Source organism: Salminus brasiliensis, chromosome 1 (genome assembly GCF_030463535.1).
Source record: "Salminus brasiliensis chromosome 1, fSalBra1.hap2, whole genome shotgun sequence".
NCBI lineage: Eukaryota > Metazoa > Chordata > Actinopteri > Characiformes > Bryconidae > Salminus > Salminus brasiliensis.
Window position 1 is genome coordinate 1,757,786 of NC_132878.1, and position 26,942 is coordinate 1,784,727.

At 43.0% G+C, this 26,942-nt stretch overlaps 1 protein-coding gene across 2 annotated transcripts in view; it reads left to right on the forward strand.

Annotated features, from left to right (window-relative positions):
* The window catches only part of LOC140566799 (neuronal migration protein doublecortin-like), a 69,641-nt gene extending 50,224 nt beyond the window's left edge, over positions 1-19,417 (forward strand). Inside the window, exons 4-8 of one of the 2 annotated variants that reach the window (XM_072692336.1) lie at positions 4,519-4,621; positions 6,512-6,571; positions 9,704-9,793; positions 15,976-16,073; positions 16,923-19,417. In XM_072692336.1, the coding sequence (XP_072548437.1) occupies positions 4,519-4,621; positions 6,512-6,571; positions 9,704-9,793; positions 15,976-16,073; positions 16,923-16,982 (411 nt within the window). In that variant the 3' untranslated portion in view covers positions 16,983-19,417. The remainder of the gene's footprint in view (positions 1-4,518; positions 4,622-6,511; positions 6,572-9,703; positions 9,794-15,975; positions 16,074-16,922) is intronic. The other variant, XM_072692327.1, reaches the window with a different exon arrangement.
* The last annotated feature ends 7,525 nt before the right edge of the window (positions 19,418-26,942 follow it).

Sequence of the window (26,942 nt, forward strand, 5' to 3'; positions counted from 1 at the left end):
TGGCTCCTGGGCTCCCCCTACAGGTGTGGAGTGTAGTTCACTTTTACTCCACTGCAGTAAATACAGGTCCTGCTCTGAGCGCCCCCTCATGGACAGCTGTACACGTGCATTTCTGGACAGTGTGAGAGCTGCAGAAGCTTGATCTGAAGGTGGAGCAGCATGTGGGTGGAGGTGGTAGAGTAACACTACAGGATTCTACACTAATATGACTCTATGGGTTCTGCAGTGTTACACAGCAGTTCTGGAGAGAGGTTCTCCTCCTGCAGCTCCACCACCAAACCTCCATAGTGCAGCAGCAGCAGCAGCGCTCCGGCCCGGAGTGGGAATGATGGAGACGCCGTTCTCCCTGTTCCAGTCAGTGGAGAATCAGCATGATGCTGAAGCTGCTGGTTTTTAGGGGATGAGGCTGATCCAGAATGATGCTTTAGTATATAAATAAATCTCATATTTATTCATCAATAATAATAATAATTAATAATAATAATAATATCAGAAAGTTTAAATGTATTCATAAATAAAGACTGTAGATAAAAGTAGTCTTTCTAACGGCCACCTGTCTGTATGTCAATGTGTGTGTGCGCACGTGTGTGTGTGTGCATGTGTATGTGTGTGTGTGTGTGTGTGTGTCAGCCACTGTGACCCCATTCTGTCCCTATTGAATCTTGGATCTCACACACACACACACACACAATTGATGGTCAGTCCTCTGTCTCTCTCTCTTAACGGTAGTTCTGTTGGTTTCCATGGTTTCCTTCATTTCAGTCAGATGACCTCTGCTCTTGACCTTTGACCCCAAATTACCCTAAACGCTATTCACAGATGTGTGTGTGTGTGTCTGTGTGTGTGTGTGTCTCTTGAGACATCCTTTAATAGTGCTTTTTTATTGCAAGCCCAATTTCCATCTCATCACCGTGGCGATGTGGCAGGTGTAAGGGGCGTGGCTGACAGATGATTGGCGGGTAGACTGATGGCTTTGTGGATGTCGGTTTGAGTTATAGTCAGAGCTGCTGTGTTAATATCACATCATCATTCGAAAGGCGAACGAGATCTCAGCCTACACACACACACACACACACACACACACACACACATACACACTCACACACACTATATATATACACACAGATAAGCCGGTATTAAGGTAGTAGTGTCGTTGGTGTGGTAGCAGTGCTGCATGGAGAAATCCCCTGCTGACCTACAGGACCTAAAGGAACACAACATTCACCATAAAACATCTGCACGACCCTCAAGACTTCTGGAATATTATTCCATGAGTTAAAGGTGGAGCTAAGACCACATCCCACCATAAGAACATCATACCAACTGTCAAACATGGTGGTGGTAGTGTGTGTAAAGGTCTGGGGCTGCTCTGCTTCTGCAGGACCAGAACCATTAATTTATTAATCAGAAAAGAGAACAGAGCCGATTTAAGACAATTCTGCAAAGCAGAGAGCTCCACAACTCCTCCACAGCACCGTAAAAAACTCACTGCAGGTTACACTATGTGGACAAAAGTATTGGGACACCTGCTCACTCACTGTTTCTTCTGAAATCAAGGGTATTAAAAAGAGCAGATCCTGCTTCTGTTGAAATAACTGTCTCTACTGTCCAGAGAAGAAGACTTTCTACTAGATTTTGAGTAGAGCATTGCTGTGAGGATTTGATTGATTGCATTCAGCGGCCAGAGCATTTTAGTGAGGTCAAGATGTTAAAGGTCACCTCCCCACCTCATCCAAAGCTCTCCAACTCATCCCAAAAGTACTGGATGGAGCTCCACCACCATCATTCCAGAGATCATTCCAGCTCCTCAATGCTGGGGGGCTTTATACCCCTCTAGCCCACGCCTGGCATTATTAGGCAGCATGGAGCCAATAGGGTCATGATGTTGATCTGCTCCAGAGAGTCCTATTCTATTGGCAGTACTTCTTCTCTACAGGGACTAGACAAGCTGTGTGTGTGCATTTGCACATCTGTGTCAGCAATGGGTGCAGCTTAAAGTAGCTGAATGCATTCATTAGAAGGGGTGTCCACAAACATTTGGACATATAGTGTACCACAAACAAGTCTTTGCTGGGCTAGGCTTGTGCAAGTCATGGTGTGTGTGTGTGTGTGTGTGTGTGGTTTCAAGATGCTTCTATGTATCCTCAATGTTACCGCAGGCAGGAGTGTGTGTGTGTGTGTGTGTGTGTGTGTGTGTGTTTAAGATGTGTGTGCTATAATGGCCCTGCAGACAGAGCAGTGTGTTTTCATTCAGTTGTGTGTGTGTGTGTGTGTGTGTGTGCATGTGTGTGTGTCTGGGCTGCAGCTGCGGAGCTGAAGATCCAATCAGGGAAGGTTTACTGTGAATTTATTAAAGATTAAAAACGTCTGCGTTATTAATCGTCATGGCGACCTCCATGCTGGTTAACGAGGCTGCTTCCTGGCAATATATCACTTAACCACACACACGGCCTACGCACACACACGCGCACACACACTCAGTTGACCCTAGAGACAGATTGAAAGTGGGCACAGCTGGCCGTCGCCGTGGCGACTGGCCTCACCTCCGGTTTTAGCTGCGTTTCCCAGACAAAACTTATACACACACACACACACACACACACACATACACACATACTGCAGACACCAACACACACCCTGCTGACCAGCTGCTCAAGGCAAGGGTGGCCTGAATTAGTGCTGACATGTGTCACAGTATGTGTGTGTGTGTGTGTGTGTGTGTGTGAGTGTGTGTGACAGTGAGTGTGTCAAGGGTGTGGCTCGGCCATTCTTCAGCTCATTTCTGTAAATAACTGAAATAATTATAATTGCTCTGGTTTGAGGAGATGATTTAGGACTGCAGTTAGCGCTATGCTAATTGGTGTCCATAGACTTCCATTACTTGTTAGCTACATTAGCCTCATAGCTTCAGTTCTAAACTAAAGAAACACCAAACATGCCATGACTGGTGGACTGCATTTGGAGTGAAGGTGGTGGAGATGGTGGAGATGGGGGGTAAATTTATGGCTGACTTCCATTCATTAATTTATGCTCACACCGCCCCCTGCTGGAGAACCGTCAGACTGCAGAAGTGATCTTCCAGCCTGTCTGGAATTCAGCTGTAGATTCCATACAGTAGATATTCACTCTTAAAAGCGTTCTTCAAGGGTTCTTTAGTAAACCACTGGTTCTATCTAGAAGCACAGCAATGTGAAGAACAGTGGTTCTCTCTAGCCTGTTTAATTGTTCTTCGCATTGGTGGAAACCTTGTGTAGATGGTTCTGTATGCATAATGTACACTCTTAAAAAAGGGTTAGAACCCTTTTTGTTGAGAGTGTTCTCCACTGTTCTAACAGTAGCTTATGAACCCTGGACTGTAGATCTCCTTCAGACAATACACTCTCTTTTAAAAAAGGTTCTTCAAGGGTTCTATGCAGAAGCACAACAACTTAAAGAACAGTTTGGATGGTTAACGTGTTCTTCACATTGGTAAAAACCTTGTGTAGATGGTTCTGTGTAGTACCAAGGGTTCCACTATTGCTACAATTTAAAGATACTTATAATATACACTCTTAAAAAGGGTTCTTCAAGGGTACTTTAAACAACTGGTTCTATCTAGAAGCACAGCAATGTGAAGAACAATAGTTCTTTACCTGGTTTAATGTGTTCTTCACCTTGGTGAAAAATTTTGTGTAGATGGTTCTGTTCAAATAATGTAGGGTTCTTTAAGGGTTCCTAAATAAACCAATGGTTCTACTTTTTAAAAAGAACAAAAATGTAAAAAAAAAACTTTTCCTGGTTAAATGGTTCTCCACATTGATGGAAAACCTTGATGTAAATGGTTCAATATAATACCAAGGGTTCCACTATCCACTAAGTCAAAGAACCCTTTTTGGGAAACTATATAGAACCTATATAGAATAAAGAGTGTATGCGTATGATCTCTGGACCTCAGCTGTAGATCTCCTACAGATAATATACTCTCCAAAAAAGGGTTCTTCAGGGGTTCTTGGATGTATGAAACGGTTCTTTGCCTGGTTAAAGTGCTCCTCACACTGATGTAGATGGTTCTATGCCAAAGCAAAAAGAGTTCCAGCTGTAGATGCCCTGCAAGTAATCCACTAAAAATGGTTCTTCAAGGGATCTTTAGTAAACCAATGGTTCTGTATAGAACCGCAACAACATAAAGAACAATTTAGATGCTTAAATGGATATTTACCTGGTTAAAGTGTTCTCCACATTGATTGAGAACCTTGTGTAGATGGTTCTACATAGTACTAGTGGTCACAGAACCCTCTTTTAGTCATATATAGAACCCTGTTTGCTGTGCGTGAATAAAGTAAATGATCAATGATAAATGATCAATGATCTCCGTGTTCAGAGTGGTCCCTCTGTCGGTTCTCCTTCCCAACATGATGATCTCCAGCTGCTATGTCCTGCTGCACCTCCAATGATCAGCTGGTTTCTGCTGTTCTTCACTACAGTAACTGTGTGTGTGTGTGTGTGTGTGTGTGTGTGTGTGTGTGTGTGTGTGATCAGGTGACCTGTCTGCAGGACTTTTTCGGTGATGATGACGTCTTCATCGCGTGTGGACCGGAGAAGTTCCGCTACGCTCAGGACGACTTCTCCCTGGACGAGAACGGTAACTCCGCCCCCTAAATTCAGTGTGATTAATACAGTTCATTCCACTTCCTGTTACAGAGTCAGAGTTTAATATATCATATTACCCACAATCCCCACACCACCCATACCACCCACTCCACCCACAACCCCCACACCAAACACACCACCCATAATCCTCACCACCCATAATCCTCACAATCCCCACACCAACCACACCACCCATAATCCTCACAATCCCCACACCAACCACACCACCCATAATCCTCACAATCCCCACACCAACCACACCACCCATAATCCTCACAATCCCCACACCAACCACACCACCCATAAGCCTCACAACCCCCACACCACCCATAACCCTCACAACCGCCACACCACCCATAACCCTCACAACCCCCACACCACCCATAACCCTCACAACCCCCACACCACCCATAACCTTCACCACCCATAATCCTCACAATCCCCACACCAACCACACCACCCATAACCCTCACAACCCCCACACCACCCATAACCCTCACAACCCCCACACCACCCATAACCCTCACAACCACCACACCACCCATAACCCTCACAATACCCTCAACACCCACAACCCCTACACCAACCACACCACCCATAATCCTCACAATCCCCACACCAACCACACCACCCATAAGCCTCACAACCCCCACACCACCCATAACCCTCACAACCGCCACACCACCCATAACCCTCACAACCCCCACACCACCCATAACCCTCACAACCCCCACACCACCCATAACCCTCACCACCCATAATCCTCACAATCCCCACACCAACCACACCACCCATAACCCTCACAACCCCCACACCACCCATAACCCTCACAACCCCCACACCACCCATAACCCTCACAACCACCACACCACCCATAACCCTCACAATACCCTCAACACCCACAACCCCTACACCAACCACACCACCCATAATCCTCACCACCCATAATCCTCACAATCCCCACACCAACCACACCACCCATAACCCTCACAATACCCACACCACCCATAACCCTCACTACCCCCACACCACCCATAACCCTCACAATAGCCACACCACCCATAACCCTCACTACCTCTGGTATAACCCTAAATCTAAATTTGAAGGTCAGGTGAGGATCTATGAGGTCTCTATTATGACCATGCAAATAAAGTGATACTGAACATTATGATTTTGATTATTTACATTTTTAAATGTTAAATTCAGTAATTAAACACTGTCTTATCTGTAAAAATGTGTATTGTAACGTTTGCATATGACTGTAAATATATATGTTCACACTCTGTTCTGGCTCTGTCATCGGGAGGTTGCAGGTTCGTTGCCCAGTGATAAAAATCATCAGCTCTTTATAACTCACATCGTATAAATATATGTTTCAGTATATAAAATATGAGCTGACAGCATGGGTCAGTGGTTTTGGCAGGTCGGTCAGCAGCAGGTCAGTAAGTGTTAGTGAATGTTTAGTGCCGCTCTCAGTGTGTCACCCTGTCTCCATGTGTCTGTGTGTTCCTCTGGACTCCCAGCTCTGAGTGCTAGTGGTGTAAAGGGCCTGTACGGGGGTCCACCCCTCAGTACCACTGACTATAAGAACAGGCTAATCTGCTGACATCACAGCACCAAGAAAAGGGGGCGTGGCCTCTGGCTTCGGTCCCAAGCTAGCACCGCCACTGTTCTCTAGATGGTCTTAGGTTCAGGATTAGGCTTCAGTGTGGTCAGTTCCTGCAGACTGAGAGACAGAACGTCCACATCAATCTGACAGAACCCGGCTCTTTCAGGGTTTGTCCTATGTTGTCCTTTGTCGTGTTGTGTGTGTGTTGTGCGTGTGTTGTGTGTTGTGTGTGTGTGTGTGTGTTGCTGTAATTCTGTGGTTACTGTCTTCCAGCTCACTTCAGTCCAGGAGCCAAAGGCAGAACCAGAGGAGCTAATGCTAATGCTAGTCAAGGTCAGTGGTGACCTTAATCCCACACAGAATCTGTATCATTAGCCAAGTCACATCAAACACGCTGACCGGCCGAACACGACCACGACCACGCCCCGAGAGCAGAGCTGATCTCTGACCCACTGTCAGTCACACTGCTCCTCTCAGGGCCTCCTTTATCTATTGGCTTATTTGGCTTCTCTATTTATGAGGTTCCATAGCAACCACATAGCAATCAATAAGCAACACCATATCAACCACCAAGCAATCACTTAGTAACCACATAGCAATCAATAAGCAACACCATATCAACCACCAAGCAATCACTTAGTAACCACATAGCAATAAATAAGCAACACCATAGCAAGCACCTAGCAACCACTTAGCAATTAATAAGCAACACTATAGCAACCACCTAGCAACCACTTAGCAACCACATAGAAATCAGTAAGCAACACCATAGCCAGCACCTAGCAACCACATAGCAATTAATAAGCAACACCACAGCAAGCACCTAGCAACCACTTAGCAACCACATAGCAATAAATAAGCAACACCATAACCAACACCTAAATAAGCAACACTATAGCCAGCACCTAGCAACCACATAGCAATTAATAAGCAACACCATAGCAACCACCTAGCAACCACTTAGCAACCACATAGCAATAAATAAGCAACACCATAACCAACGCCTAAACAAGCAACACCATAGCCAGCATCTAGCAACCACATAGCAATTAAAAAGCAACACCATAGCAAGCACCTAGCAACCATTTAGCAACACCATAGCAAGCACCTAGCAACCATTTAGCAACACCATAGCAAGCACCTAGCAACCACATAGCAATTAATAAGCAACACCATAGCAAGCACCTAGCAGCCATTTAGCAACACCATAGCAACCCCCTAGAAACCACTTAGGTTACATTCATACAAGAAGTAAAATTCCGATCTGGCTGTTCAGTCTGAGTCACGTTGCCATGAATCAGATATGCATCGGATTTCAATACCACGTTTAAAAGTGGCCCAAATCGGAACCGCAAGATTCAGCGTGTTTGTTGCCGTTCGCACCGTCACACAGATAACACACCTGTGTCACATATGACCAAAAAGATCAGATTTGGTCCACTTTTAGCTGCTGTGTGAATGAAGCCTTAGTAACACCATAGCAACCACCTAGCAATCGCTTAGCAATGCCAAAGCAATGGCAGAGTAACCTCCTAGCACCAATATAGCAACACCCTAGCAGCCAAGTAGCGATGCCATATCAGCCACCTAGCAGCACCATAGCACTATATCACCAAGCAAAAACAGTTTCACTGTAGTGACCACATAGCAACAGCCTAGCAACTGCCTGGAAGTGAGAACCACTTTTCCTTTAGGAAATGGAAATAGTATTATTATTTTTATTTATTTATTTATTTATTTATATTTAAACAGTATTTACTGTAATTGTATGATCATTGATCTTTTTACCGTTCAAAAGTATTTAAAAATATATAACAGCAATATTAATATGACCTAAAATATTAACAATCAATCAATTCAGCAGTGTTTATATTGAATGTATTTATTCATTTTGATATAAATTATACAGAACTGTAAAGACACACGGTCAGCACTGCCTTGTAACTACTCTAATGACCAGTGTGCCCCCCTGGATAAACCTGCTTCCAGGTACAGAAGTGTATTAAAATCTCAGTTCAGCAGTGTTTACATTTACAATCTCCACATCAGGTTCAGAAACATCACTTACAGTCTACCCCTCCACCCCCTCCACCCCCTCCACCCCCCATGTGAGGGAATGGTATTTGCCCCTTTCTGAGAGCAGACTGTGGCACTTCCTGTCCCGGGGGAGTTTAGAGCAGGTGGCAGCTAATGGCTCCAAATGGTAGACTAAACTACTAAACTGTGTGTGTCATCATGTCCTCTCTGTCCTCTCTGGTGTCCCACTGTCTCTGTCTGTTTGTCTGCAGTTTCCTCTTTTTATTTTTATCTGATAAAAATTATAGTTTCTTTATCGTTTTTTTTTTCTTAAAATAAATTTTAGATTTTTTATTTAGAGATCGATCAGTAAATAAGACGATCAGTAGACTGCCGTCAGTCGTCTGCGTCTCTAGCTTTACCCTGGAGCTACGAGGCTAATGTAGCCAACAGGCAGTGGAAGCTTATGTACACCAATTAGCATGGTGCTAACCGGAAGCATTAAAAACCATCACACACTCCTCGAACCGCGCAGAGGTGTTCAGTCTCTCTAACAGACCTGATTTGGTGGTTTCTGACACTGCCTGACTATCTAGAACATGGACTGAAGTGTTCTAGCATCGCGTAAAAGCATAGCCAACCTGAATTGTGTCCTCAGAACAGCCTTCCTCAAGACCACCTGAACGTTCTGCAAAGCTTCTGGGAAAGCAGAAAGGACAGACGAGACTAAATTATAATAATTACAGTAATTACATGTTAATAATGTTGGACAGGCCCAGCTACTGCATCGCTATCACTGTGTTAGCACGGCCTGGCTACCAGGTTGGTTCAGCGTCGCTAGCAGAAGCTAGCATTACCCTCATGAGCAAGATGGATGCTCTGAGGGAGGTTCTCCTGCCACTGTCAACATCATTTTTATATTCTATACTAATAAATTTTAATTGAATTCAATTTGATGGTTCAGGATTTAAAGGGTTAACATTGTGCTAATCTGATCTGCAGCTACAGGAAGTGTTTGGGTGGAGGTGATGCTGCTAAAGACGATCTACAGCTAATTAAATATAAGAGTTCACTTACTTTTTCTAGCCTGCACTGTGGATAATTGCTCAATGTGCTCAGAAAAAGACGTGAGCAGTGCAGCTGTGTGTGTCTGTGTGTGTTAGTAGTTTATTTAGAGTGTGTTTGTCTATAATTGTGACTCCGATAATGATCAGAAACTCAATTTATCAGTAATCAATGCAGAAATATCCGCCAATTCCAAAGGGTGTCCTTGCGTAGTCACATTAGCCCCGTAGCTCCTGTGTAAACCCAACGAAGCACCGAACATGACTTGGCTAATCGACTACACTTGGGCTGAGATTGGGGGAAAACTGGTGTTTTGGTTGAATTATCACTTTAAATTCTTGGCTGATGTCTCTCTCTCACTGTTTCCTCTCTCTCTTTCTGCAGAGTGCCGGGTGATGAAGGCTCCTAAAGGCCAGAGAGGTTCTGCTAAGAGTCCTGGTCCAGTCCGCCGTAGCAAATCCCCCGCTGAGTCCAGTGAGCCCATTATTATGTGATAAACACGTCTAACTCCACACTAACTCTATAGCAACTCTACACTGACCCTGCACTGAGCAACTCAGATTCATCCACTGCACAAACTCCGCCCACAACTGTTACATCATTAACTCTGTGCTACATCTGAACTGCTGATTACTGTGATTAACCGTTTACTGTGTGACAGTTATGCTTATTCTGATATATGCTGTCATTTCTTTTATTATGGAACCTTTGAACTCTATACTAATTCTAATCTAAACTCATTTGCATTTACAGCACATCTATATTTACAGAGCATACACTAAACATCTATACTCTAATAATACAGCAAATTCACACATTACTTTTCTATTGGACTTTTTGTGAAATTTATTTTATTTTAATTTAATTGTTGTATTATTTTTTTGTTTTATTTTATTTTTGTTTGATCTTTTAAATCTTTTGTGTCTGTAAGTGAAATTTTACACAACACTCTAAAGGTTTAAAATCTCAGTAGTACATTAAACACTGTTATTCTCAGGTACAGTAAAACCCACGATGATGAAGGGCAATCCCACCAATTATTGAAAATTCTGCATAATTCACTGTAGAGAAACTGACCCACTCTGATCTCTTTACAGTGGAGGTGAATGGAAGCAGGCGTCGGTTGCCATGACTACAACACAGATACAGCCCATAATTTACCTCCTATCCAAACCCAGCAGTGCAGCTACACGAGTCTTCTGAGTTTTATATGGAGTGATGATGATGATGATGATGAAGGTAAAATAGTGAATAGAGAATCTGAACTAATGCAGTTCTCTTTAGGGACTACTTTCTGTAGCTGCACTACACCCTGCAGCATGTATCCCTCCACCATTTTAATGATCTGATTTTAAAAGCAGGTTCTAGAGCCGAACTCTTCTCAGAACTCTGGTAGAACCGTGTCTCAGGCATCAGGCAGCGTCTTCATCACCATTAGGTGAAGAACTTTCTGTGAGGAGCTTTTATTAGAGCTTCAGACGTCTGCTTCCCTTCACCTCCACTGTAGAACTCCAGCTCTGACTGGAGGAGCTTATCTAGAACCTCCACTGTAGAACTCCAGCTCTGACTGGGGGAGCTTATCTAGAACCTCCACTGTAGAACTCCAGCTCTGACTGGGGGAGCTTATCTAGAACCTCCAAAAGCCCACTCTGGATGACTGCTTGCTTGCTAAGGGATGCGTTTGTGCTGACAGGTCTTGGATTTGAATTAGAATATATTACAGTAAATTACATTTTATGCTCCATGATTTAAATAAATGTAAAACGGTCTGTGATTCAGATCCAGGGAATCAGATTCACATTCAAACCTCTGAGTTGATACATCTGAGGATTCAGGAAAAGCAGATTCAGTCATCATAACGCAGCAAAAATTAATAAAAAAGAAACATTATTATTATTATTATTATTATTATTAATAATAATAATAATTATTATTATTAGCTTAAAATAAAAATATGAATAAATAACAACTCTCTCACTGCTGAGTGACGGGGTAGAGTGATTGGGTTAGAGTGATTGGGTTAGAGTGATGGGGTTAGAGTGATGGGGTTAGAGTGACGGGGTTTGAGTGATGGGGTTTGAGTGATGGAGTTAGAGTGATGGAGTAGAGTGACAGGGAAGAGTGACGGGGTAGAGTGATGGGGTTGGAGTGATGGGGTTTGAGTGACAGGGAAGAGTGATGGGGTAGAGTGATGGGGGTAGAGTGATGGGGTTGGAGTGATGGGGTTTGAGTGACAGGGAAGAGTGATGGGGGTAGAGTGATGGGGGTAGAGTGATGGGGTTGGAGTGATGGGGTTTGAGTGACGGGGGTAGAGTGATGGGGTAGAGTGACGGGGTAGAGTGACGGGGTAGAGTGATGAGCCGGTCTGTATGTAGGAGCTGTAAAGTGTAAAATGTAAAAATTGCACTAAAAATATTGCACATTTGTAAATTACTGAAATTTCAATGGCACTAATAAATATAAAATATATATATAAAAAAATTAATTAAATTAAATTAAATAATTAAATTAAAAAGTCTTTAGAATGGGAACACACACATACACACACACACACACACACACACACACTACTGTGCCACACTCTACTCACTCCAGGCCAGTTAGAGTGTATCACACACACTGAGACACAGGCTGAAATGCGACTCCACCCTGACAGACAGACAGAGTGCTGGCAGACAGACAGACAGACGGGGGGGATCAGAGGTGAAGAGGGAGAAGGAGAGAGAGAGAGAGGCAGAAGGTCTCTCGCCCGTCTCTGGCTGGGTTTGGGGTTTAATCTGAGGGGACAGTTTGTCACTTTGGGCTGTTTCACCTGATCAGAGCTTCAGAGAGGAAGGGCGAGTCCCATAGAGAAACATATGGACTAGAGAGAGAGAGAGAGAGAGTGTGTGTGTGCCAGGATAGACTCTAGTCTCTGAGGATATAGAGGGCCAGCTTTGGAAGCCAGATTTACACACACACACACACTCACACACACACACACACACTCTCACACACACTCACACACACACACACACACACACACACTGGGTCGTTCCTAATAGCCAGTATTAGGATGTGAGTGGGCAGGTCTGCTGACTCCAGTCTGAGCTCACAGCGCCCCCTACAGACCAGAGGCTGTAGATTGTGGTGTGGTTCTGGATTCTTCTAAACAGTTCTAGATCTTTCACTGTGGTTCCAAATGGTTCCCCGTGTTTGCATTCTCACTGGAGTTCCACAAGTTGCGGCTCTAAATTTTCTGCTGAAGCTCTTCTAGACTTCTTAGACTGTGGTTCTAACATTTTCGGTGTGGTTCTACCATTTTTAATTTAGGTAGAAGAATTCAAGGAAGGTTCAATAATCCTCACAGTCATTCTTACAGAACTTACAGTGTGGTTCTAGAACCTTCACTGTGGTTCTACAGTTTTCACTGCAAGTTGTAGTGTAACTTTCAGGAAGGTTCCGTAATCTTCACAGTGGTTATGGAACTTTCAGTGTGGTTCTAGAACCTTCACTGTGGTTTCACAATTTTAGTACAGTTCTAGAATTGTCAGGGTGGTTCTAGAGTTTTCGGTGTAATCACTAAAACGGATCTTGACTGTTGCAGTTGCAAAAAAGTCCCATGGAACTTTCAGTGTGTGTCCAGAACTGTTCTACAGTTCACTGCCAATTTTCAGTCCGGTTCCACAGTCATCCACAGTGGTTATAGAACTTTCAGCGTGGTTCTAGAATTCTCAGAGAGATCCCTAGAACGGATCTTCGCATCATAATTGGGACACTCCCGCCTGAGTGAACCCACAGAGATGGGCTGTGACTGCAAGGTCTCCCTGCTCCCTCAGTGATGGTAGAAACTGAAGGGAATTGGGACGCCTCCTCATCATCGCCAGGTTATACGAGCGAACGTCGGCGGCTCCAGTTTGTTCCTCTGTGTCTGTTGCTTAATAACAAAGAAACTCGTAGTGCATTCTGGTCCACAGTCAACTCATAACATTTTTTATAATTCCCAGTGCATTGTGGGACATTGTAGAGGCCTCAAATCCATGCTTGACTTCCACTTTACGGCTCAGACACTCTGACACTCTAACAGTGCCCTAAATCATGAACTCCACCCATATCGTTCAGACTTCAAAATAGAGGCCCAGTGACTTGCCTCGCCCCCTACTGCCTACCTAGGGTGCGTGTAACGAGTGAAGTCCACCAGCTAACAGACGCTGCAGCTCCCGAGCGATTACATCCATACCCTAGCGTTAGCAAGCTAAAACTCTGCAGCTAAGAGGCTTGAGATTGAATAGCTAGCTAGAATGCTAATCTAATCTAAGACGGTAGAGTGTAGAAACGAAGTAAAAGTGTTTATTTACAGAATTAAACCCATAAATAAACGACCTCTTCACTTTTAAATAAAGCGGGTAAATCAGGAATGCATGTCTGTCTGTCACAGTTTAATATTCCACAGATTTGTATTTTATTTTTATCTGTTGTTTTAGTTTTGATTTTCCATCTTTTATGTCTCTCTGATCACTAATCCCTCACCTAATCCATCCATCCACTGGAGTGTTTCACCTAATGTTATTGTTTGTCCTTCATATTTGTTTGTCTTTAAGTCCATGCTTGTTCATGCCGACTCTCCTGAACATCCTTTCTTTCAGAAATACTAATAAAAACATCATTTTCATGCTTTTACAGCTTGTTGTTTTGTTTAACCCTCACTAATGTTTTCAGCTCCTTCTTCATCTTTCTACCGTCTGCATTTCTCTCTCGCTACGTTTCCATCAACTTTTACTGCAAATTAAAAATGATAAAATGAAAGTATGTCAGAAATGTAAGCAGCTCAGCTTCATTAAAAACACAGGATGCCGTTGCCTAATTTTCCCTCGATCAATAAGAAGGTTGTTGTGTTTGACGTGGTTTTATCTATATTTAAAGCAATAACATACAACATTAGTCTAAAAAAAAAAACAAAAACACAAAAGTCACTTTGCATGTTGAAGGTTGTAGTAACTTCAGCTCCTGCAGGTGGCGCCACACGAGGCTGATGCTATAAACACCTGCGGGGTGTGTGATGGGACTCCTCGATTGAGAAGAGGAGGTCGTAAAGTTACAGTTAATGATTGGCTAAAAGGAGTAACTGCATTTGGGCGTGGCCAAAGACCACAGTGTAAAGGCTATACCTGCCACTGCTGGTAGACCTGTATGACCGTAAGCTTCCACACACCTGCAGATTCATTGTGGTCTTTAGCCACGCCCAAATGCAGTCACACCCATTTCAGCTTTATGACCCATTTTCCACACAGGTATTTGTGGCCCCAGCATCCTTGCACAACGCCACCTGCAGGAGCCTGAAGTTACTACCACCTCAAACATGCAAGGTCATTCTTTGTAGGGGAGCGTATTTACAGGAGAGGGTGCTATACTGTGAGATGTAGGCACTGGTCAGCATGCGGAGCCAATATCCAATATCCACAGCACAGCATTTACTGAGTGAGTCAGTGAGTCATTTATTCAGTCAATGAGTCAGTCAAATGGGCATTTACTGAGTGAGTCACTGAGTCATTTATTCAGTCAATGAGTCAGTCAAATGGGCATTTACTGAGTGAGTCAATGGGTCATTTATTCACTCAATTGGTCAGCCATACACTAATTTATGGATTGAAACACTGACCCATTTATTTATCCAATCAGACTTTTACTGAATCAGTGAATCATTTATTTAGTCAGTGGGTCAGTCATACAGTCATTTACAGCACTGCTGTATTTAAACAGTGAGGTCCATTCATTCAGTCATTAATTCAGTCAGGGAGTCAGAGAATCAGTTATATTGAATCACTGAGTCACCCGCTAAGTGTCATTTATTTAGTCAATGAGTCAGCCATGTAGTAATTCAGTGAAAGAATCAGTGAGTCATTTATTCAGTCAGTGAGTCAGTCGTACAGTCATTCTGAGTGAGCAAATGAGTCACTCATTTATTCAGTCAGTAGTGCACTGAATGAGTCAGTGAGTCATTTATTCAGTCAATGAGTGAGTCAGTGAGTCATTTATCCTGTCAATGAGTGAGTCATACAGTCATTCACTGAGTGAGTCAGTGAGTCATTTATTCATTCAGTGAGTCAGTCTAACTGGCATTTACTGAGTAAGGCAAATTTTTCAGTCAGTTATACTGATGCACTGAGTGAGCCACTGAGTCATTTATTTAGTCAGTGAGTCGGTTATGCAGTCATTCACTGAGTGAATCAGTGAGTCATTTTTTCATACAGTGACACACTCTGTGATGTCTATGTGAACACACACAGGATCAGACTGAGGTTCTGAATGTCCAGGTTCGGGCTGTAGATCACGCCCAACTGTGGTGTTTGGTGCTGTTTGGTGTGTGCGTTCAGATAGCCACACAGAGTGTGTGTGTGTGTGTGTGTATGTGTGTCTTTTAAAACAGAACAAAACAAAAACAGTCTGAATCAGCATTCACTGCCCACAGCGCCGCCGGACCAGCACCCCACATCACACCACTCTAACACCTCCTAGCAACCTGCACACACACACACTCACACACACACACACAGTCCAGCAGACATGGCCTGACCTCTCCTGATAAAAAGACACACACTGTTTACACTCTCTTTCAGTGTCTCTTTCCCCTGCTCACTAATCTCTTTCTACCCCCCCTCTCCCGCCTCTCTCTGCAGCTAATGGTACTGGTTCCAGTAGTCAGTTGTCCACTCCCATCTCTAAGCAGTCTCCAATCTCCACCCCGACCAGTCCCGGCAGCACCCGCAAGCAGAAGGTACGCCCTCTGACTCCTCTCCTGTCCCGCCCTGGGGACCCCCTCCACCCCTCCCTCTCTTTCCCCACCATCCCATCACAAAAGCAACACTCCAGTGAAGTTCACCCCATTGCATACCAACTGTCTAACACATGAGGACACTCCATGAAAACCCCAGAGCAAGACTAATGTTCTAGACCAGGACCAGAACCTCTGGAACAGTGAGCTCTGGCCTGCTTTCTCTCTCTCTCTGATGGAGGTACTGGACACTGTACCTCAACATCAGCTGTGGTGAGAGCTGCTACCTGCTACCCTGAGGGGATTTCAGGACTGTTGGAGTCTTTTCGACCCATCTTGAGGTTCTGCTACTGGTCTGATCTTGCTGGGATGGTCTGATCTGGTCATGTTGGTCAGCTGTTCCTTTTGTAAATGATTTAGTGGACGATGGAACAGCAGCTGATCTCTAACTGATCTCCCAAACTCCTCTGCACCTCCATCTTTCTTTCTGAAGGTCTCAGAGAGCTCTCTGGATCTGACCATGATGGTGATCTTCTTCACCCCTCACTCACTTCAACCATCAAGATCAGACCAGACTAAAAATAAGACAGGAAAATGACATTTCTATGAATTCTATTTAATAAATGATGATTAAAGATCACCTCCATCTCTCAGAGAAGATCTGATGAAGATCAGACCTCCAGAGCTTTTCATGGAGTGTCCTCTCCTGGGGTGTCTCTTCTCCTTTTCACTGGAGCATGCTTTGAACATCTCCATCGCTTCAGGTCTACAGTTGTGTTTGCTTCCTCACCCCCCCCCCCTCCCCATCTCTCCCCCATGGTCAATCTCTAAAACCTGACCTTTGACCTTTAGGACCTCTACCTGCCCCTCTCTCTGGACGACGACAACGATTCTCTGGGAGAATCCATGTAAACTCCTCCCACCTCTGCCGAGGCCCGCCGATCAACCCGATCCGCCAATCACAGAGGTACCTCTGGTGTTCTGCGTCTCTGAAACGTCAACATCGCCCCCCTTAGTGGTGTGGAGGAGTGCACTGCTGTCATCCCAGCTGCCCCTTGGTCAATGGCTTAAGCCCATCAGGCTTTGCAGCAGTGGCTCACTGCACTGTTTGCTGCTTGAGAATTCGTTGCATCCATTTCTGGCACCTTTCTGGGTTAATTTCCCTCTTTTTTAATGTTAGAACTGTTGTTTCTGTGTATGCAGGGCATACGCAGCGATTGTAACACGTTGTGCACAATGGAAACAATGGACACCCACATTTTTACGAGCCGTCTGTTAACGTGGTTTATTTTTTTTCGTTCTGCATTTTGGAAGTGATTTCTAGCACAATATCTAATAAGCTGGTATAAAATGTGCAGTTTGTAATATTGGTGCATTTCATATCAGTGCAGCTTTTTCGCTAACCGCTCAGTCATCGTCACTTTAAAGCCAAAATTACTAGACTTTTTTCATACCGTTTCTTCGCCGCTTGGTTCTGCGAATTTCCAAGCAGCAAATGGACGTTTTTACTAGGGTGCGTTGGTCTGACTTGTACAAAAACCTTATTGCAGCATTGATACTTTCTATTAATCTGTTTTTGTAACCCTCTCTCCGTGTCTGTGCCATGGTTTTGGTGTGTTTAAAAATGAATCAGCAGCCTAGTACGGATGGAGGGGGTCAAATACCCCCATTTTGACTCCCTCCCACACCTTATAAATAGGATGTACAGTCGTCCTCTTTCTTTATGTCCCCTTCCGAAACCACTTTGGCCTTTTTCAGCCTCGCCACACTCTTCCTGCTGTGTCTGTTCAGTGTTTCTCCAACATTTTGATGAAGTTTGAGCTGTATCCTGTTGCTAACAGAGCGTACGAGGGAAACTGTTTGGATGTCTTTGGGTGTTTAACTTAAAAAATAATAAAAAAAAGGATTAAAAAATTAAATGAAAATAATAATTAAAAAAAAAGAAAAACAAAACTGTCCAACCAAAGCCATATGATTAGAGTTCTTTACAACAACAACAAAAAAATGAGCACATACATTTCCCAGTTTTTTTTTCAATGGTAAAAAAAGATGATTAAAAAAAAAACATAGTAACTTAATGGAATGTTTAACGAAATATGAATTTTTCCTGCAAGAGGAAAGTTGGAAAGTCTGGTATGTTGTTTTAAGGTGAATTGGGAGTTGAAACATCTTTCAAAGCCAAAGTTGTGTTGAATTGAAGGTCTTGAAGGTTTAAGTTCCTCTGGTGTACATATAGGCATGAGTCAAACTAGTTAGAAACTCATTTAAAGAGAATATGAAAAACAGCCTTGAGCATTTTTACATTTTAGAAAATTTTAGATTTTCTATAATTAAAAACGACGGGGATGAGCAACATCTCTTTTTGTTTTAATGCATGGTGGTGTGTCCTCTCTTCAGAGAAGAAATAAGAGTTGCAAAAGAATGTCTAATTTAGTTTGAATGCTTTGGGTCATAAATCGCTGTCTTACTGAAATTCAGCATTTCTGTCAAAATCCACTCCAGTTTTTAACGATTTCATTAAACTTGAATTCAAAATCAGAATTTCAGAAAGTTTTCAAATTCGAGCAGTTGAAGCAGCTTTTAGCACTACCGGATTTGGTAATTCAGATTTTTTGTTTGGTGACCTTCATATATAAAAAAAATGCAAAAAACAAAACCGGTCACTCCTCATAGTATAATATCTTCACAATGTCTCATTTCAACATCAACAAACAAAACAATATAAAAAAATATAAATAATCTGTATATTCACTCTCCTCTTGCTCACATTTTTCCACATAAGGCATTTCAACAATTGTATTAATATTATTATTATTATTATTATGATTATTAAATTTGTAACTATTATGACTACTTTTGCCACCATTAACAGTGGAAGGTGTGACAGTATCTCACCTTCTGTGGTGCCTTTTTTTTTACATTCTTGTGTTTTTTTAATATAAATAGAAAAAAAAAGAAAATTAATAAAACTCCCAATGTTCGTTCACACCGGAACTGTTTAACTGTTTGTAAATCTCTCTCTCTCTCTCGCTCTCTCTCTTTCTATCTCTCGTTTCATTTGAAGTGGTGATCAGTTATAAACACTACATTTCTCATCTGGTACTGCTAGATTGAAGCTGTTTGCTGGTTTTTGTAGTAGGCTATTTTAGGGTAATTCTCCTCAATATGGTGCCGATTTTCTCAAACTCCTTTGGTTTAAGGATAAAATTTCACCTTCCTCTCTGATGATGATGATGATGATGATGAAGATGATGATGTATTTCTTGCTGTGTCATCGTGACTTGTTTCAGTGATGTCATTCTGTGTATTAACTCTCCTTTTTTCAATTAAAATGAGACCTTATTCCACTTCTTGTTTTGACTGTAATCAAATAATATTCATTTTTTTATTTCTGGGTTATTTTTGTATGTTTCTTGTTTCCATGCACTGCACAGTGCGTTCACCATCATATGACATTTTCCATATTTACTGTTCCATTGATATGGATATGAGGCCAATATCCAATATCCACAGAAATAACCCACAACTGAGCACATTAACTAACACACACTCCTCTGCACCAAACTGTTTATTAATATTAGTAATTCAAGTTCCACTGAGAATAGAATCTCTACTACAAACCTGGACAAAGCAGGATTGCCTTTAGGGGTGTAAAAGATTAATGGATTGAGAGCATCAGTTTTGATTACAGGTTTAATTTAATTTAATTTAATATCCCGTGTAAAAAGTTGATCCACTTAAAAATGTGGCAAAATAGTTTCATTAAATCAAATAGAAATTTTATTGAAGTGTAAGATTTCATCAGACATCTTACAGAATTGTAATTTATTAATTGTATTTTTAATTGATTATAATCAAGAATTATATTTAACATTTAGCATTAATTCACTGAATTCACTGAAAAATCAAGGAAAACGTTTGTAAATCAACTGATGAGTTATGATGAAATTTGTGAATTCATGATAATTTTTTGCCTTTTTAAAGTAATTTATTCACTTTTTTTCAAAAGAATCAAATTTTTAAAATGTGTAATTTTATGATATCTAAAAATCGAAAGAAATCAGGATAAAATTGTGAAATTAGTGATTATGTCATAAAATTGACCAGTTTCTAAATAATTGCAATCAAATCAAGTCTTGGTGAAATTTGAGATTTGAGGTTAGAATTGATCTGGAATCGTGGAACTGTGAGGTGGGAGAATTGCACCCCTAATGGTCAGAACGGGACTGTGTTTGAAGGGAGTGAAGGGTCATGGCTCTCTGTAATCGGCAGGAGTGAATCAGTGAGCAGCGTTTTTACAGCCGGTCCTCCTTTCTTTCACTGAGGAGATGGAAAGTCCCTCATTCAGGCGCTCCCCCCTTCACTGCTAATGAGGGGTTTAGTGTCGCGAGGCTGGAGTCATTACGGCAGCTTGTTCTCTGACAGCAGAAAGAAGCCGGCGGCTTTGGCTTCTTTTTAAAGCAGTTTTAAGGCTGAATAGACGTTTTTAACACAGGCGTAAGATTTAAACGCTGGAACGTGAATGAGGCCTATGTTTGGGTCGTCCCAGCGACCAAATGGAGTCTCGCTGGTGCTGTCTTACCTGGGGTTCAATGCAGTGTGTGTGTGTGTGTGTGTGTGTGTGTGTGTGTGACGGTTAGGGGTGGAGTCCTTTTTATTTGGTAGAAGAATAGATGTGGCACAAAACCATCACAGAAAGAGAGAGAGACAGAGAGAGAGAGACAGAGAGAGAGAGACAGAGAGAGAGAGAGACAGAGAGAGAGAGACAGAGAGAGAGAGAGAGAAAGAGAGAGAGAGAGAGAGAGAGAGAGAGACAGAGAGAGAGAGAGAGAGAGAGAGAGAGAGAGAGGGAGAGAGAGAGACTAGCCGTGACAAAAGCGAGGAAATAAAAGCATTAGAAAAGCTTGTGTTATTATTCCAATCATGAGTCCGTCACCATTTAGCCCACCCCCACCCCCACCTCGGCGGTTGCCACGGAAACACTGACATCCAACTCAGCAGCAAACATCAAATCAACTTAGCCGTCTGAGAATTAATTACCCTGAAGGTGACTGGAGACGAGAAAGCCCCACATTAGCTCTGCAGTACAGCCAATACTTCACCCAGCCTTGAGTACCAGCCCAGCCTACTGTTCTAGTACTGTTCTTCTGTTCTAGTACGGTTCTAGTACCTTTCTAGTACTGTTCTTCTGTTCTAGTATAAACCAAGCCAAAGTTTCACTGTCTGTAATGTTGGACTCACTCCAGGAAAAGCTTGCAGATCTTTAGGGGTTCCTCAGCTGTTAAACATGGTGGCGGCTCATTTTTGAGATTTAAGACAATGCCAGTTTTAAACTTTGAGTTTATATCAGTTCGATCTGATTTAGCTCAGATTTAAAGGTGGGAACTGAAGGGATGTTGTGGTGAGTCTGAGACTGAGGTGAGTTTAAGACTAAGTCAGTCTGAGATTGAGACTGAGAGGGTGCCTACGCCTGAGACTGGTGAGACTGAGTCTGAGATTGAGTCTTTGACTGGGGGAGTCCAAGACTCAGTCTTAAACTGGGGTGAGTCTGAGACTGGTGAGACTGGCAAGTCTATGTCTGAGACTGAGTCTGACACTGGAGTGAGTCTGAGATTGAGTCTTTGACTGGGGGAGTCCAAGACTTAGTCTTAAACTGGGGTGAGTCTAAGACTGAGTTTGAGACTGGAGTGAGTCATAGACTGAGTCTTAGACTGGGGGAGTCTGAGTCTTAGACTGGGGGAGTCCAAGACTCAGTCTTAAACTGGGGTGAGTCTGAGACTGGTGAGACGGGCAAGTCTATGTCTGAGACTGAGTCTGAGTCTGACACTGGAGTGAGTCTGAGATTACGGAGTCTGAGATTACAGAGTCTAAGATTGACGGGTGAGTCTGAGAATGAGTCTGACTCTGAGTCTGAGATTGCTGAGTAGTCTCAGACTGTCTGAGACTGTGCTGAGTCTGAGACTAGGTCTAAGACTGAGTCTGATGTAGAAACGCAGTGAGACAATCGTAATGATGTAACGCAGTTTTGAGACACATGCAATGCAAAAAGAGCTCAACCATAAAAACCCACTCTGTAAGAATGACCGTGTGCAAGGGGGCGTCCAGCGTCACTGCAATGGACCAGCGCACCATGGGTCAGAGTCCCCTGTACCAAACTTCTCAGAGGAAGAACTCTGGTCTAGGATCAGACTTTTCAGTGGTTCCCCAAGGTTCCCAATTCTAGTCCTGACCAGCACCTGTACGCTACAGAAACATACACAAAGAGAGCAAAAGTATTTGGACGCACCTCTAAATCATTGAATTCAGGTGTCTGAGTCTGTCCCATCACCACAGCTGTATAAACTCCACCCTCTAGCCCTGCAGTCTGTCTTTCCTCCACACATCAGTGAAAGAACGGGAGGTTCTGAAGAGCTCACTGAACTCCAGCGTGGTTCTGTATGTAATAGGAGACACCGCTGCACCAACAACAACAAGTCAGCTGGTGAAATCTCCTCCCTCCTAGATCTTCCTCCATCAGCTGTGAGTGGTGTTATTATTGAACAGTGGAAGAGTTTAGGAGGAACAGCTCACAGAGAGCAGCTCAGCCACCGAGTGTCTGTCAGACCACGTAAAGTTACAGAGCGGGGTCAGGGCCGAGTGCTGAGCTCAGAGCAGAGTGCAGAAAAGCCTCCAACTGACCCAGTAACTGCAGCAGAGCTCCAGACCTGCTGCTGCTGGTAGAGCTGCAGAGGGGTTTCGAATGGGATGCCATATTATATTAAAGCTCCTGTAGGTGGAATGTGGAGGCGTCCCAATACTTTTGTCCCTATATTGCGTTTATAAGCTGGTCTTAAATCAGCGGCTCTCTCTTTGAGAAGTATCTATCAGTGGAACCTGGTTTGTTGGGGCTTCTCCTCCACCAGCGCTTGTCTACAGTCTAGCTTCGCCCAGCTTGGCATTATGACTCTACTCTCAGGCGATTCTGATGTTAATCAGCTCTACTACTGGTGCTTCCCTTGGTGCTATAGGGTTCACTTACAGGGGTCTGTGGGCCTGGATACACCCAGAAGAACCTCAGAAAGCCATCTAGGAACGTTCTGAGCTGAAGGATGAGTTCTCAGCCAGTTTCCTCCCTTTCACTGAGCGTAGTCAATCAGCCAAGTCACGTTTAGTTTTAGCACTGGAGCTACAAGGCTAATGTAGCTAACAGGTATACACAAAGGTTTCCAGCATGGAGAAAAAAAACTAGGCAAAGAACCGATTAAGGTTCTTTTTGCTAAAGAACCTTTGAAGAACACACTTCTGCTATTAATGTGGACGTCTATAGATACTCTGTTGAGGCCTATCAACATGTATATCAGCTGACTGGCCTCAGTTTGGGGTGGAAAGGGGTTCCTTGACTCGTAACAAGCGTGGAACCCTTTTTTTGGTGCTATACACGGCTCTACAGTCTTAAAGGAACCGTATACACAAAGGGCTTCCATCATACAGAAATTAAAAAACAGGTATTAGGGCTTCTGAGAGGGTTCTTTTATGTCGTTTTCATGGTTCTATCCATAACTCTTACAATAACAAGGGTTCTTTTTTACTGAAGAACATATCAAGAACCAGATCAACCAAATCTTTAACCCAATAGTTCGGACATCTTGAGGACCATCTAAAATGAAGCAGGACTAGTGTATCTTAATAGACTGGCCTAACGTTAGGGTGAACTTGGGTTCCTTGACTTGGTTCTATACATGGCTATAAAGAACCATATGGTTCTTTAAATAACCATCACAAGGGTTTCCATTGCAGAGACAAAAAATGATTAAGGATCTGGTTCTTTTAATTGTATTATACATTTTTCCGGTTCCATCCATAGCTCCTAAGTTCTGTTTACTTCAGAACCCTTTAGAACCCCTTTCTCACCCTGTGAATAATGTTGGAGAAAATAATAACCTTTGGCACTTGTAGATGATCTTTTGAGGACCATCTAACATAAAGTGTCATGAACGTTTTCTTGGCTGGTGGGATGGATTTGGTGGTTCTAGCTTGGCAATAAAATGTTTATTTAGAACCAAGTTCTGGTCTTTCAGCAGCTACATCTCCTCCGTGTATCCAGGCCCAAAATCCAAAGCCATCTGCATGTACTGCCGGACAGCAGAGGAGGTTTTCCCTCGCCTTGCACAGGGTCGACCCAGTACGTCCCTCCATTACGATGATTTTCATTTGAACCGAAATCCATGTTAATACGATGTACCGTCAACAATGAGTACTTAAAGAACCTCTAGGTTCCTCCAAGAACTCACTATGATTCTCACTACTGTAGCCTGTAAGAACCTTTCCTCAGTATGAAAGAACTCATGAATGAATTAAGGTTCCTAGAGTTCCTTTAGGCTACTATGTGGATCCAACTATGAGGAACTTCGTGAATTTAACGCTAAAATAAGCTTTAGCTCCTTAAGAATCAAGGTTCCTAGGTAGCACCTTCCTGTGGATGTTTCTCCACAGTTTTATAAAACTGAAGAACCTCCAAAACGCTCCTCAAAGATCTTGTCATTTTAACAGTGGGAGATCTCAACGTACTTTTTTAAAAAGACGGGAGATGACCACTTTTTGGGACGTTCTAGCCTTGAAGGGACGCCAACGATGGAAGTAACATAAAGTGTGAGTGAAAAGCACCACCCTCCACCTCCACCTTTTCCCACACACAGCTCTCCTCCTCCATGTTTCATTTCACCACAGACTCATTTTTTATACTTCTGTTCTTCACGTCTCGTCCACGTAGATCGCAGAACCTACATGTTTCGGAACGTAGCAGTAGAACCCAGGCTGAGGCACGTCCACATCTCCTTCCAGTTGCGTAAATATTTCGTACGCTCTTAAAAACACAGCGGTCGGTCTTCACTGGCAGGGCTCTCAACTCATTAGATACAGAACCTTGATGTTATACGGTTCTGAATGTGGTTCTTCTAGCCATTACTTTTAAGGGTGCACTAAAGTAGCACACTTTTCCAAACCTGCACAGTATCTCAGCTCTCTCAGAGGTGAGGTTTTGCAGGAGGTCTCTTTATTTTTGTTTATTGGAGATGGTACTACTGCTCCACTCACTATGATGTTTTTGGAATTTCAGGTTCTGTTTAAGGTTCTGTTTCGCGTCGGTACATTTCTATCACAGCTACAGGTTATTAACAGGATTTTTTTTTTTTTATGTATTTCACTTCTGCTTCTTGATCTTTTAAGGGTGGATTAAACAAGCACACTTTTCCAAATCTGCACAACATCAAACACTCTTAAAAACGAAGTAGTAGATGCTCACGATGTTTGAAACTGTGGAGAAACCTCTTAATGTTCTTTCCACAGTTTCAAATTAAAGAACCTCCAAAAGTTCCTCAAAGATCTTCAAAGGTGTCAAAAGTATCATCACTCATTCCTCAGGATAGTATCAAGTGGAGATACGAGGGTTTAAAAGACTTCTATAGAAGCTGAAGTATCAACTGAAGCTTTTTACTCCAGTAAAAGTGTAAAAGTACTGGTTTCAGAACGACTTCAAGTAGAAAAGTAAAAGTAATGGAAGGAAAACAAAAGCTGAAAGCTTAGGCCGCGCCACAGGGCTCTATAGTGCACTACCCCCCCCCCCCTCCCCAAAACCCCATTTCTCTAAAAGTCATAATGAGGAGGAAGATCTATTAAAATGTCGATGTTAAAAATGTTGGGCTGCACTAGGCTCCTGTTTCAGCTGCAGATCTGCCCATTGAAAATGAAGCATTTCAGTAATATCAGCTCTATTAAAGGAGCGTCTCTGTGCTCTACTGAGCATCAACATGAGCTTCATGGAGGAAAATATGAGGAGTCGTTGTCTAGAAGTTCTGTAAAGCTGCAGAAAGTCAGACTTCAGAGGCGTGTGATCAATAAGCTTTATTGGAATGTAAATGTGGGGCTCAGTCGGGACGTTTCACTGCAGCTCTCTTGAGTCTCTGCCACGGACACAGTCTTCATACTAGACTACAGACGTCTGCTGTGAGCTCGCTGGAGAGGGACGGGACGTGTGCAGGTGTGATGGATCTCTTATAAACCAATAGGGAGTCAGAATGGTGTCTGTTTATACTTCTCATCCAATCAGGATCAGACTCACACTTTCCTGGATGGAGAGATTTATCTGGAGAGGGGTTTTATTAGTAAGTTAAGGAAGTTATCTGACACCTCTGAAGATCTTACACTTTAACAATGTGCTGACCACTGCATTCCAGGAACACCCCACAAGACCTGCCCGATGTTCTGGAGATGTTCTGACCCAGATACTGTTGGTAATATTTACGCAACTGGAAAGAGAAATGTGTCTCCAACAGGAAGCTGCATCTGTGCAGTTGTCCTCAGCCCTGCTGCTCCACAGGGTGCTCCACAGGGTGCTCCACAGGGTCCTCCGCCAGTCCTCCAGCAGGAGAACATGCTCTTGTAAATAGGTCTTTTTAACTCTTTGACTTTGTAAATGGGGCCCTCCTGGGTCTGGTGTGTAGAATAAGATTAGGATACTGTTCTGTAGTTTAGGGTCAGTTTTGGGGTCAGTTTTGGGGTCAGTTTGTCGCTAGACTCTGATCTGTGTGCTTGCTAATCTCCTTTGCTTCATCACTGAAGTCAATATAAAACAAAATCAATAAAATGAAAAAAAAATGAAAAAAAAACAGTAATTATCATCTCTTTGACATGATCGGATCTTCTCCGGTTCCCCACAGCCTGCATGCTCTGCTGTCGTCACTGTAACACTCCTCTTTCTCCTCCTCTTCCTCTTCTTCTTCTGGTCACTCGACTGTTTTACTGTCTGCTGTTATTTTAAGCCTCTTTTAGGGGCGGTTTTAGACCCTTCGTGTTCTGTGGTTTCTAACCTGTTCCTCTGTGTCCGCTGACGATGTG